This window comes from Anser cygnoides, chromosome 1 (assembly GCF_040182565.1).
Source record: "Anser cygnoides isolate HZ-2024a breed goose chromosome 1, Taihu_goose_T2T_genome, whole genome shotgun sequence".
In the NCBI taxonomy this organism is placed as follows: Eukaryota; Metazoa; Chordata; class Aves; order Anseriformes; family Anatidae; genus Anser; species Anser cygnoides.
Window position 1 is genome coordinate 212,307,323 of NC_089873.1, and position 12,619 is coordinate 212,319,941.

The 12,619-nt window shown below is 48.6% G+C and overlaps 1 protein-coding gene across 1 annotated transcript; it reads left to right on the plus strand.

Moving 5' to 3' along the window:
- The first annotated feature begins 2,591 nt into the window (after positions 1–2,591).
- On the plus strand, positions 2,592–4,483 carry LOC106048572 (olfactory receptor 51H1-like). Its single transcript, XM_013200560.3, has one exon. The coding sequence runs from the start codon at positions 2,761–2,763 to the stop codon at positions 3,715–3,717; it is 957 nt and encodes a 318-aa protein (XP_013056014.1). The 5' UTR covers positions 2,592–2,760; the 3' UTR covers positions 3,718–4,483.
- The last annotated feature ends 8,136 nt before the right edge of the window (positions 4,484–12,619 follow it).

Genomic DNA, 12,619 nt, shown 5'->3' on the forward strand with positions numbered 1-12,619 from the left:
GAGGGGTCAGCCCCAGCCAGAATTAAATGTGTCTTTATCTTCTCACATGCAGGTTTCACCTGGTGTGGTGCAGTGGGCTGTCGCGGGGGAGTGGAAAATGATGAGCAGGAGGTTGAGTCAGCCAGGGCAGCAGGAGGTCTCATCACCCCTGGTCCGGGATTGCTCAAAGAAGATGAAGACGCTCATGTGGGCCCAGTAGGGCATCCCAAATGCACAGAATGTGCTTGAAGTGATTTTTGCTAATAGGGGCACCGGTCACTGCAGAATGCACCAAGATGAAAATTTAGAGGAACACATTATTTGTTCCTCAGCGTGCTGGTAGATGGCTGTGTGCCGCCTACCAGCACATCTATGGAAAAACGGGGTGTCCATTCCCGTCCCTTTCACATCACCTTGGCTCCCATTTTTCTAAAATCCCTAGCTTCTATCCTGTCTCACAACCAGCAGATGAGCCTCAGAAAGCTTTGCTTTCTGCTACCCCTCCCTGTGCCTGAAGACACAGATTTTCTCAAGGCAACCCAGCTGGTGCAATTTCTGCCCACAGAAGAGGGACCGAAGCTATTCTATAAGGAGGATTATTTCAGAAAGTTTTCAGTGGACAAATACCCCTGGAAAACTGCTCACGCATGCACACACCTGAAGATAGTACAATTTTGCCTTCAACATGCCTTTTTTACACTTCCTTTTCCTATACAAAGTGTGATACTTTTCCCAGTTCAGAACCCCAGTTCTGATCCACACCAAGTGTCACCCTCTGGACCCCGTGCCCTTCCCTCCCCTTCACGGGGAGATTTGTCCATCATTTTGCCTAGATAGTGCTGTGGTGCTGACAGCCCCTGAAGGCAAGGAAACCAGCTGGGTGTGCGTGATGGGACCCAAGGGGTTTGGTCTGTCTGGGCTAAGTACTCCTCACCTGCCTAAGTGCCTGCCTGCAGCTGCTGCGTCTGCTGGTGCCCATCCCACGTCCTCTGCCATGCCTGGGGTAAGTGCGGGTGGGCTGCCAGCAGGGGAGTGGAACAGAGGTATTCCTCCCATGCAGGGGCAATGGGTTTGAGGGCTTGAGTCAAAGCAAGAAGTTACACAAGTGTCTGCTGGAAGCGACAAGCCAGCATATTAGAGAAGTGCAAAGACTTTGCTTTACTTGCTAAGCAATTGTTTTACTAAGCATTAATTTTTTCCCATGTATTCAGATGGGCTTGGTCTGAAAACCAACTGTAAAAATCGCCTTTGGTGAATAACTATAAATTTCTCTAATTTTCTCAGGTGTTATGTGAATAGGACAGGTAAGTTTATTTCTACAATGACTTTGCTCCCACTGGGGCCAAGAAAGGGCTTCAGCTCCATGGCTTTAGGTCCTTTATGCTCTCAGCTGCCCTTTTCATCACCCCAGTTCTCCCTCTCTGACACTGCTCAGTTCGGTTTCTGTCAGCTTTTTTCCTTCCTTCTGTGGGCAGTCAGCACTAACATCTGTCCCTGTGTCTTCCCCATAGCCAGGGAAGAGGGTGGTTGAACAGCTTCTCTGGGGCTGCCCTGGTGCTGCTGGATGCCATCAGCACTGTGCTGTGCAGAGCTGTTTGCAGGCACAGCTGCTGTCCTGTGCAGGCCTTCAGGCCTGACCCTTTGTCCATGTGAAATCTTGATTTTTTTTTTTCTAATAGTAGATGAAGTCTCAGAGTGTGCTGGTGTGTGTGCAGACAAATTCTGGAATAAATAGTAATCATCAGCTCCTCAGTTACACAAAATGTATGTATTTCCAGCTGAATAGAGGTGCGTGCATGAGGCTGTGCTGTTGTGACCGCTGGCCGCTCAGCTGGTGCTTTTAAGATGCACTAAATTTAACTACATTTGCTGAGAAGCCTGATTGGAATTTTTCTCTGGAAATTTCCCCCACCTGGCCTTGCTTTGTGCTGCTGAGCATGACCCGTGCCCCCGGGCCATGAAGCTGCCCCAGAAGGCAGGCTGCTGGAGTGCTAAGTGGGGACGCAGTGTTTGCTGTCTGGTTTTCCAGTGTTTGCCATTGGGTTTTCTAATGGCCTCAGGCAGATGAAACACCACTTCGGGTTCTCGGTCATAGCTGAGCTTCTCAATCTCTTCCTTTCCATTTAACCTTTTTGTCAGCTGTAAAGCACAAATCCATTTTCCTTCCATCAGCGTTAGTTTGGTTAATTGACCTGCAGGTTTAGCTGATAAAGCTCCCTAAAACATCATACATTTTGCCGTGCTTAAACAAAAAGGGAAGAAATCAATACAGAGTCAATTATAATGGGGCTACTTCTCGTCTCAGAGTGAGATGTTATCTCTGGTGGCCTGGCTGCATTTGGTCCAGCACAAACATTGGCTGCAGAGCCCTGCCCCAGCTGCCCCGGCCACCCTGCTCTCACCCTGCATGTGCTGCTGGGCAGCGTCTGGGCACCTCTCAAAGGGCTGAGCACCGAATCTCCCCAAACCCGAGGCACTTAAAGGATGGGGGCTACAACTGGGGTGATGGTGGTGTAGGGGGGTATGACACACAGTAAATGCTGCTCTGCTCTCTCATCACTTGCTGCTGTGCACAGCCCAGACACCAGTCCTGCGGCTGACACGCTGTGGCCTTGGTTGACGTGATGGATACGCATGAGGGCAACTGTGCAGATGTTTCTTGGCTCTCAGGAGCCTGTCCCCACCACGTTGTTATAGCTGGGGTGTGTGGGCTGTCCCATAGCAGGGCTGTCATTCCAGGATGATCTGTTATTTCAGACCCCTGGACCCTCGGTGCATGAGATGTCGGCTTCCAATAGGACTGGGTCCAGCCCCCTGACCTTCATCCTCACTGGGATTCCTGGTCTGCCGATGAGCAGCTACTGGATGGCATTGCCTCTCTGCTGTCTGTATCTCCTCATGCTCCTGGGGAACTGCACCTTGCTCTGGATGATAAAGATCGACCACAGCCTCCATACACCCATGTACTATTTCCTCTCCATGCTGGCCATGGCAGACCTGGGCTTATCTCTCACCACCCTGCCCACCATGTTGGCTGTTTTCTGGTTTAAGTCCGCCTCCTTCCATTTTGAGGCATGCATTGTCCAGATGTACTTCATCCACTCCTTCTCTGAAATTGAGTCTGGGGTCCTGGTGGCCATGGCCTTCGACCGCTTCATTGCTATTTGCTACCCTTTGCGCTATGCCTCTGTCCTGACGAGCACCCTGATAATGAAGGCAGGAGCAGCGATCTTCATGCGGGGCATCTGTGTGGTGCTCCCTGTTGCCGTCCTCATAAAGAAGATGCCGTTTTGCAGGTCCCGTGTCCTGTCTCACTCCTTCTGCCTGCACCAGGACCTGCTGAGGCTGGTTTGCGGGGATGTCAGGGTCAACAGCTTGTATGGGCTGACCATGGTGATACTCACCAAGGGCCTGGACTCCCTGACTATCCTCCTGTCTTACATGATGATCATCAGGGCCATCTTGAGCATCATCTCCCAGGAAGCACGAGCCAAAGCCTTTAGCACGTGCATCTCCCACCTCTGCGCCATCCTGATCTTCTACATCCCACTCATTGGCCTGTCCATCACGCACAGGTTTGGGAAGCACCTGCCCCCCCTCACTCACACACTCATGGCCGATGCCTATCTCCTGGTGCCACCGGTCCTGAACCCACTCGTGTACAGCTGGAAAACCAAGCAGATCCGCAGGAGGATCCTCATCCTCCTCTGTCAGAGAAGGAGCCAACAGCATGTCTAGCCCTGGAGAGACAACGTGCCAAGGTCAGTCTCCTCCTCCCTTTCCTCTCCAGGTAGGTTGCTCACAGGCAATACCCTGTCTCGGAGAAAAGTCACTCACGTTGCGTCGCTTCCCAGGAGAAACCAGTCACCCCTTCTGCAGTACAGCTCTTTTCCTTCCCATGGAGGGATGGATTATGGCAATTCACTTTATTCCACCTCCCGTTTTGGGATGTTCCACTCCTCAGCAACTCTGCAAGAGGGCAGAGCTGGCACAGACGTGATGAAAGCTGTCCCTGCTCCTGCAGGCAGGGAGAGAGGACTGCTGAGAGCAGGCTCTGGTCCAGGGACTCACTGCTAATGGCAGCTTTGGTCCCTGAAGAAATACAGTGTTACCAGGCTAGTGCTTTTAATTACAAATGTCCCTACATCCTTTGATCGTATTAAACTCTCAGTTCCCAGGGTTGTGTGATCACATGAGACTCCTCAGCTTTTGCTATACAAATAATGTGATTCACATCTTCACAGTTATGAAGTTTTAACTCCAACTGCTGCCTGTACGTCTGCTAGTGAGGGAATTAACAGGAGATAGAGCCTTCAGCTCTGGGAAGGTGGCCATGAGCATCCACCAAGTTTTACCTTTCCTTTTTTCACTTTGGTGCATCCCATTACGCCACACTCACATGCAGCTTCTCTCCCCTTGCAGTCAGCAGTTCCAGCACAGCATGCAGCAGGGCCACGATACTGCAAAATGGCCCAGGCTAGCTGCAGCTCTGATGGCCAGGATTCAGGTGTCAAAAGAAGATCAAGCCTTCACAATCAGTGTTCCCAAAGGGCTGACTGGCATCACCCAGACAAAACTATGAGCTGTAGACGGGTTGTTTCCACGTTCCTGCCGAAATTGGCAAGCTGCTTTGATCTGCCAGCAAGATGTTGGAAGCTGGGGACCTAACCATGGAGAGCTGTACTCTCAGCAGTGTTACACTGTGCAAACATCACATGCAAGTTGTTGTGTGGACACTAGAACAAGCACTTTAACATGTGTTTGGGTGTTTTGCTGATTGTAGTGAGTGAGTCAGCCTGGGGATGCTGTGGGGAAGAGCAAACGCTGCTGTACTCAGCTTGTGGATGGTACAGAGCAGTTCCTGGAGGTGCAGAATAATTGCCTGGGCTGCTTTGAGGTTTATGCATCTGATGTTTGTCAGCCGTTAACAAATCTGGTGGCTGTTGTGACCCTTTTGCCCCACAGAGAAAATCCACAACTGGGCTAAACTAAGAGCACCTCATTTGTTTCAGCCAAGCCATGCTGATTGACACTGGGGCTCTGAGTCACGCAGCCCAAAGCAGTGCCTGCCTCTCCTTCCAAGGGCAGGCGTGATCCAGCAATTTGTCTGTCCTGTGTTAAATGGGACTTCCCAGCCCTCCTGGAGATGGCCTTTCGCTCATGAACAGCGTGCAGCTAATGCACTGCAGTTCTGAAAGGTCTGTGTGCTGAGTACTGGGATTTGTAGTAATATTAGTTTGTATTTATTCTATGTTTGTATTTATTCAAAAATCATCTCACTCACTTTCCAGAGTATCTTGGCCAGGTACCCTGAGGCTTGCATTAGCAAACCATGCAGCTCCCCTAAACCCGCCTGTTCTCCAGCTGGCTGTGAGTCACAGCGATTTGCTGGCTTCATTTAATAATTGACAGGACCACGCGTCTTCCCAGCGTTCGCTGTTTGCTTTTCTATGTTTGATTTTCCATTAATGGCGCCAAAAGTAATAATGTACATTCCAATTTTTCTACAAGTGCTTTCCACCTGTCGATTCCTTTCTCTTATCTGCATTTGCTCAGCCCTGTACTTACATATTTGTGAATATATATTATTCACAAAATTCTCTCTTGCCAGCAGAAAGTGTAAATTGTCATCTTCGCACCAGCATCTCCTATGCCAGGTAAGTACAGTAGCTCTGATAATGCTATAAAGGGATGTGAAAATAAATCATGTCCAATTGCTGCCTTGCTTGCTTCTTATTCTGGTCAACATCTGTGTTTTTTCCAATCTTGCATTTTAATTGGGTCAGCAAATTTCCTGCTGAAATAGCTAACCACACACAACCCTTGCAGTGGATTCAGCTGGTTTTGTATCAACAAATTTCACAGAGGTTTTCTTCCAAGAAAGGGAGAAGACTCTACAGCAGCACCCCTTTCTTGCTGGTACAACTTCATCTGCTCTGCAGGACGCAAAAACAGGCCCCAGATGAACTCAAAGGGGGCCATAAACAACCTCTGAAACTGGGGCAGTTCTGGGATACTCCAATGCATACCAGTGAGATATCTGGGAGATCTTTCATTTTATTATTTTTGGTAGCAGCCATACAACTCTTCTGTTTATGTATCATGGGATTTCATGGTTCTGAGGTCCTGTTTAGTTTCAGGGGACTTTGTAGTAAATCAACATGAATGGAGTGATCCTGAGAAGGGTTACATGTTCACTGGGAAGAAGTTTGGTTTTTCTTTGGAATTGGACATGGGCTCATCTTCTGACCTAGTTTTAAGCCACAAAGTCCTCTGTTTACACCTCTATATCCGTATGTTTGCACATTGCCAGACAGAGCAGCTTTTAGCTCCAGCAAACAGATTTCATACATCAATCTCAGCCTTGAGAATGAAGTAGACCATGGCTGAGGCTAAAATGAATTGAACATTTTAAGTATACAACACAGGAGCACCGTAACAGGAAATACAGCTTTTCAAAGTGCTGAGAAAAAATTCTAAAAATCTAGCTTCTCTTAATGAAGTTCCCCTAGATCCAGCTCTGCACTCAGTGTCCCAGGGGTGGTGGGTGAGTCAGTGCAGTCTGTGGAGCTGTGGAGCATCTCTGCTCTAAGGTGAGCTGAGCTGCTCAGTAAGGTCAGGAAACAAAACCTCAAAGTAAATCTCACCGTTGAATCCACATCCAACATAGGGAACCCTTCATCTTATATTTCACCCTGTGCATCCGACCCACTGGGGTGTTGAGGAGCTCATGTATCAGCTCTTGATCCACAGGTATCCCTCAAGAAGCTGAAGTCTGTTAGTTGGTGGCGGGCTGTGCTGGGCAGGTTTCAGGATTTGCAGAATAATCCTAATCTCCAGCTGTGGGAGAAGGTGAGGCAGCGTGGCTGCCAGTGTCCCTGGTTGTGACGGACCTGGACAGCCCGTGCCTGGGAGCCGCTGCCGCTGTCCCCTGACCTCCTCCTCCTCCTCTCGGCACCTCGGCTGCGTCTCTTGGCCGTACCGCTGGGACAGGTTCTTGCAGAGAAAGGGAGTCATTCCCTCTCAAAGTTGATCGATTTTAGAAAGCCGTGATCTTGCCTCGGTGACCAGACAAGTCCCTTTTGACCAAACTGTCTGTGACTTCTGTGACTAGCATAGGACGGGCAGTGTAAAACTGGAGCATGATGGCTTTGATGATCTTTAGGGCAGTTAACAGGCGTTCGTCTCTGCTTCAGCTGCAGGGCACTGCATTGCTGACTCGGGGCTGTAGTATCCAGAAACAAGAGTCCAGCAAACAACATCTTTTTAATCATCAGACATCCATCCCGATAGGCAGGAAAAATAATTGCAAATGCATGACCAGCAACGAGATTCTGACTTCACTCAGCCTCAGTAACTCAGATTTCGATTATGAAACCTGCTTGATTCTTATCCCAGTGCCTTTGGACAGCAGAGCCGTCTGATAACATCTCTCAATTGCCAGACTGAATTTCCACTGGCTTGATGATGTCACAGTGATTTAATTTGAGAAGTGATAGCAGTTAGCAACGTAACCTTGTTACTATCTCACCTCATAGCTCTGCTTTCATTTCCTCAGTGCTGTTACTGAGATACCAGTGGTGGTATCTTAAAATCATGGCATAAATCTGACAGCTGCTCTGCTTTTTAAGAGACAGTGTTAACCCGGCTGACCAGGTGCAGCCTTCCCCTTGGCACAAACACTGGGAGACACAACATTTCAGCACGAACCAGAAGACCCTGCTGTTGCTGTTGTGGTGCAACCCAGTGCTCTGCTCTGTAATGCAGAGAAATTGCAGCAGACTGGTAACGGTGAATCAACACATTCGACCTTGTCAGAATGGAACTGTTTCAACCTACAGAATACAAAAGATGTCAGCGAGATCAGAACCTGAAAAATTTTCAACCTTTGGAAAATGGTATCAGAGAATTTTGGCCTATCTAAACCTTGCAAGACAAAGACAAATGTGAAATACCTGTGGCACACATGCACCTTGATCCCGATGGGGCCAGACAACCTGGAATCCTTCTGTGTTAATTAATTCGCACAGCTCTTCTTTTTCTTCCTGAGAAGGAAGTGCTCATATAGGGCAGGCCATGGATGTTTCTGCCCCCAGCAAGTGCTTAGATTTATTTAACCCCATTTTAGACACTTGGTGAAAGTTTCGCATAAGAATGCAGGTGCCTGAGCCTCCCTCTGTCACCTCTAGCAAGAGATGGGCAGCTCACACATATGGGCAGGAGACGTTTTGTCTCTGCTGGTGACACAGGGGAAAAGGAAAGCTGCTCTTCTAATAAAGATCATGCTGCTATGTGTAACAAGCCTTTCTTCCCACACTGGTGTTTTCCCCTGGTTCTTTGAATTTTGCTGTCCTAAATGGCTGTAGGTGCTTTCTGTGCTGCTTTGGCAATCGAATGGTCTCTCTACAGCTCACACAGTGCCTCTCCTGCTGGCCATTCCTGCTGGAGCAGTGCTGCAGAAGAGGAGCATGAGGAGGTAGGAACTGTGTCTGTAAGGAGACCTCTAGGGAGCAACGCTCGTCTGACAGCCGCAGCATGCACCACTAAGTTTTGGGAGCAGGCAATGCTACTCTCTTTGAGATCACACACAGGCAGTGCCTGGGGCAGCAGGTTTCTCAGTTTTGCCTCAACATTCCTTCCAACCAGGGCAAACTCATTGTATCCCAGCTGTAATTTACAGCCCCCAGATAATGTCAGTCTGCTGGTGGAGGTTTGCTGTACATGATGCTGCCTTAGTTTGTAGTTCACCAAATTGTATGCAGGTCATGTTGGCCTACATTCACGTCTCAGTTGCCTGTGACTCACCTCTGTCCACCAGCTTCACTTAATATGGGAAAATGAGACACAGGGCTCTGCAGTGTTTGCAGATTTCTCTCGGGCTGTTTGATTTTCCACCCCACACATTAAAAGTAGAGAGTTTGCTGTCTTTGTGACAGAACTCCCTGTCCTTTCTGCATTTTCTGAATCCCCTCATTGTATTATTTACCTGATGTACCTAGTCAGGCATTAAATATGTCAATGTTTACCCGTACAAGAGCTCATTCACTTCTGCAGGATGGAGCACCAGTGACCAAGGATCTCCCATGTGTCACTCATGGCAGCACAGGAAATTGGTTGGCACAACTTCACTTTATCCAGGGCTTTTGTGATTATTTCAATTAAAGACACTGGTTTTGTGCTGAAACAGTCCAGGTGGTTCGGCCTCTGAACTAATTGCAGTTGTACAGGCTTAAAAGCACTTTGTACAGGCTTAACTGCTCTGTTTCCTGTGTAAGACCATGCTGGAAAGGCACCGTGTGCCTCTGTAATTCCTTCCAGGCTCTGTGTTGAGGTCACCCAGTTGTTCACAAGGTGGTGAAGTTAAAGTGGGCTAGGTTTAGGATGGATAATAGAGCTACAGACTGTGATGCTCCAGAAGATAGCTGACTTTTATTAGCAGGCACTGAATGAGGATTTTCTTTGCACATATCTCAGGATTTCACAGACACAAGCATGTCTTTCACTGCTTCCCAGAATTTATATTGTGGGTGCAAATTCACAGAAACCTATCAGTCTTTTGGAAAACTGTATGATCAACAAGATAATGAACACTAAATACAGAAACACAGATGTATTACAGAACCTGGGAGAGGCTGGGAGGTTTTTAATCACAGCTACTGCACGATGCTTTTCTGGCAGTGCATTCAACATAGGACCAGAGCCAGTAAGGGTTTCTGCAGTTCTGGAAGTTGCCCAGAAGCCCTGTGCTGAAATACCTGAACAGAGCCACAACTGTGCTTCATCTTCTCTTGATCCTGTGTTTTGCAGTTCAGACTGCAAGAAGTCTTGCAGTCAGCTTAGGTATCTTAAACATAACTTGCAGGAGACCCACTGTGTGGAGCCCTGTCCATCGTATTTTCTCCCCCTTTCCCTTTGAGGAGGGGGAGTGAGAGAGTGGCTGTGGTGGAGCTCGGCTGCCCACTGCAGTAAAACCACCACAACCTTTTAAGCCAGGACTGTAGTCCTGACCCCACCAGTTCCACCACCTTCAACCCTCAGCATGCACACAGCAGGGACCAGCAACAACCACTGGCTGCAAGGAGCTGCTGGATCTCAGGTGTTTAACCCCTTGTACCTGCCCTGGATGGTTACCTGGTCCTACCTGGTCATCCACAGAGCTCAGCAGCAGAGGGATTCCCCCCTAGCAATATGGCCTAGGAGAGCTGCCAGGTCCTTTGGGGGATCCTTCTTTAGAGCAGTTGGGCTGAGTCCAGGACCTGCTGAGCTCTTCTCTTCATGTTATCTTTGGGCCCCAGTAGATGTCTGACTTCAAAAAACATTGCGTCACTGCTTGGAGCTGCTGGAGTGAGAGCAGTCGGCTTCTCCTTTGGTGGCAAGCGAGAGGACAGCCTGCCAACAAGGAAAAGACATCCCTCTTGTGCCGCAATCTCTCCTTCTGGGCAGCTGGGATATTTTTGTCCAGCTCAACACAGCCACTGTTGCCAAAGCAAGCAGTGTATGATCAAACAGACTGTATTTTTGAAGGTTTCCGAAGCAGAGGATGAGGGACATGCCCTGTCTTCCTTCCTCCCCCTCTGCAAGGGGATTTCCAAGGTCCGGAGCCACATTCAGGGACACTGCTGGTTTGGAGGGACATGGAACCTCCACTGTAGCATAATTTTCTCTGGGTTTGAGCACTGCAGCCTCAGCTATCAGTTCAGATCTGTGCATGGGCAGGGCTCCCTCTCAGTTTGTGACCCATCAGTGAAGAGTCCCTCAACAGGAGAAAAGAATAAAGCCAAATTGGTGCTAACATGGTGATTTCGGGTAGCAATGGTGCTCCTGTTCTCCTGGATCTTATTAAACCCTCTCCTTATTCTTTCTTTGCGTATCTCCAATGAGCATTAACTTCCTGAGTGTTACGAGTGTTATTCCTGTGTTGAACAGGGTCTTCTGAAGGCTTTTGCGTGGGAGGGCCAAGCCCCCTCCTTTCCCTTCCCTCCTTGCCATCCCTTCTCACAGTCCATCCCTAATCAAATACTGAACTCTGGCCTATACAGTAAATATGATTAGGCTGGCTGAGGCTCAAACTGTAAACATTTCCAGCAAATAGATTGATGCTGTGCCAAGTGGTGGCTGTGTTCCCCCTCATCAGTGGTTCTGGGAAAGCTTTTTTTTGTTGTTTTTAATGGGAAAATAGATGAACATATCTTTAAATCCTTCCCTATATACATGCAGTACCTATGCCGCTGGGAGAAGGAATTAAGCAGCAAACTAGCAAGTACAACTGGGTGACAGCACACTGTACAAAGATTTGCAGGGCACATGGGTGATTCCTGAGACACAAATCAGAGGGAATCAAGATTTTGAGCATATCTAGTGCAAGATGAATCAATCTTACACTGCACAGTAGGCATGTTGTGGAGTTACTTCAAGTCTGGTGATTCAAATAATATCAGTGTTGGGTGTTTTATTGTGGCTGCTGGAAGCCTGAGCACTTTTCCTCATTCAGCCCTGGGTCTGCTGGATAACCCTGAGCAGTCATTTTCATCTCCAAGCCATCTCCAGAAGACCCTGTGCAACCCTTTTTAATGTGCCAATGCTACCAAGCTGCCTGGCACGCAGGTCTAGAGAGGACTTTCAAGCCCTACATTCACGCCAGAAGTAGGTCATCATGTCAGTATACGCAGGGTAGGTAATGAGGGGAAATTTTCTCCTTGGCAGTTCCTAGGGGTGATGCTGAAGTTTGCAAACCGAATCATTGCTTCGTCCTGCAAAGGAGGGCTTGCTCAACACAGTTTGTCTGCGTCTTCCCAGTGAGGGAGGCTGAGCTAACAGCACTGAAAATGGCCTGGCATGTACAGTAAATGATGGTAGAGTCCAGGGGAAAGAAACTAAAGGTGCTAGGGTGCATGAAAGATGAGTGCGTGCAGGCAGCTGGGCTATAGGGAGAGCATGGAGAGATACTGTGTCATTTCCACAGGTTGGATCAGTCCAAAGAGAGTCAAGGTTATGCTTTTTCTTGAGAACTGTGGAGAAACAGGTCTGGAAGGGCCCTTGCGAGGGTAGCTCATCTGTGCCTTTGCCCAGAGACAGGATCGGCTCAGCTGAAACCATTTCTGAAATGTATTCAGGAAAACCATTTGTGGTGGCGAGTCCATGCCCATGCCCACCTGCTCACCTGTTTCAATGTGCACTCCTTGACTAACCTCGGGTTTTCTTCCTGCCAGCTCAGCCCATGACACTTTGCCTTAGCCCTGCAGGCAAGTTATTGCCATCTCTTTGCAGCATCTTTTTACGCTGCTGCAGGACACTCCTCTCCCTGGTGCTCCAGGGCAGCCTCCTGCTTCCACTCTGCACGGTGGCATCTCAGCTGCTCTGAATCCCTCACATCATGTTTGAGTTTTGTGCTTGTTATGGCCAGCACCCATGCAGCTGTCAATTTCCAGTGTAAAGATGTTCTCTGGCTATAGCTGGTTTGCACTGGAAAACAGAAGAACTATTCTACTGGATGAAACTAAAGGTCTCTTCAGTCTCTTATCCTGCCTTGAAGACTGGCCGTTAATGGGCATTTAGGAAGGTTATTTGCAGTTGATCCTTCCCTTGGCACTTAATGCAGTGTCTAGCAATCAGCATAGAAGCTTCCCAGGAAGGCCACACC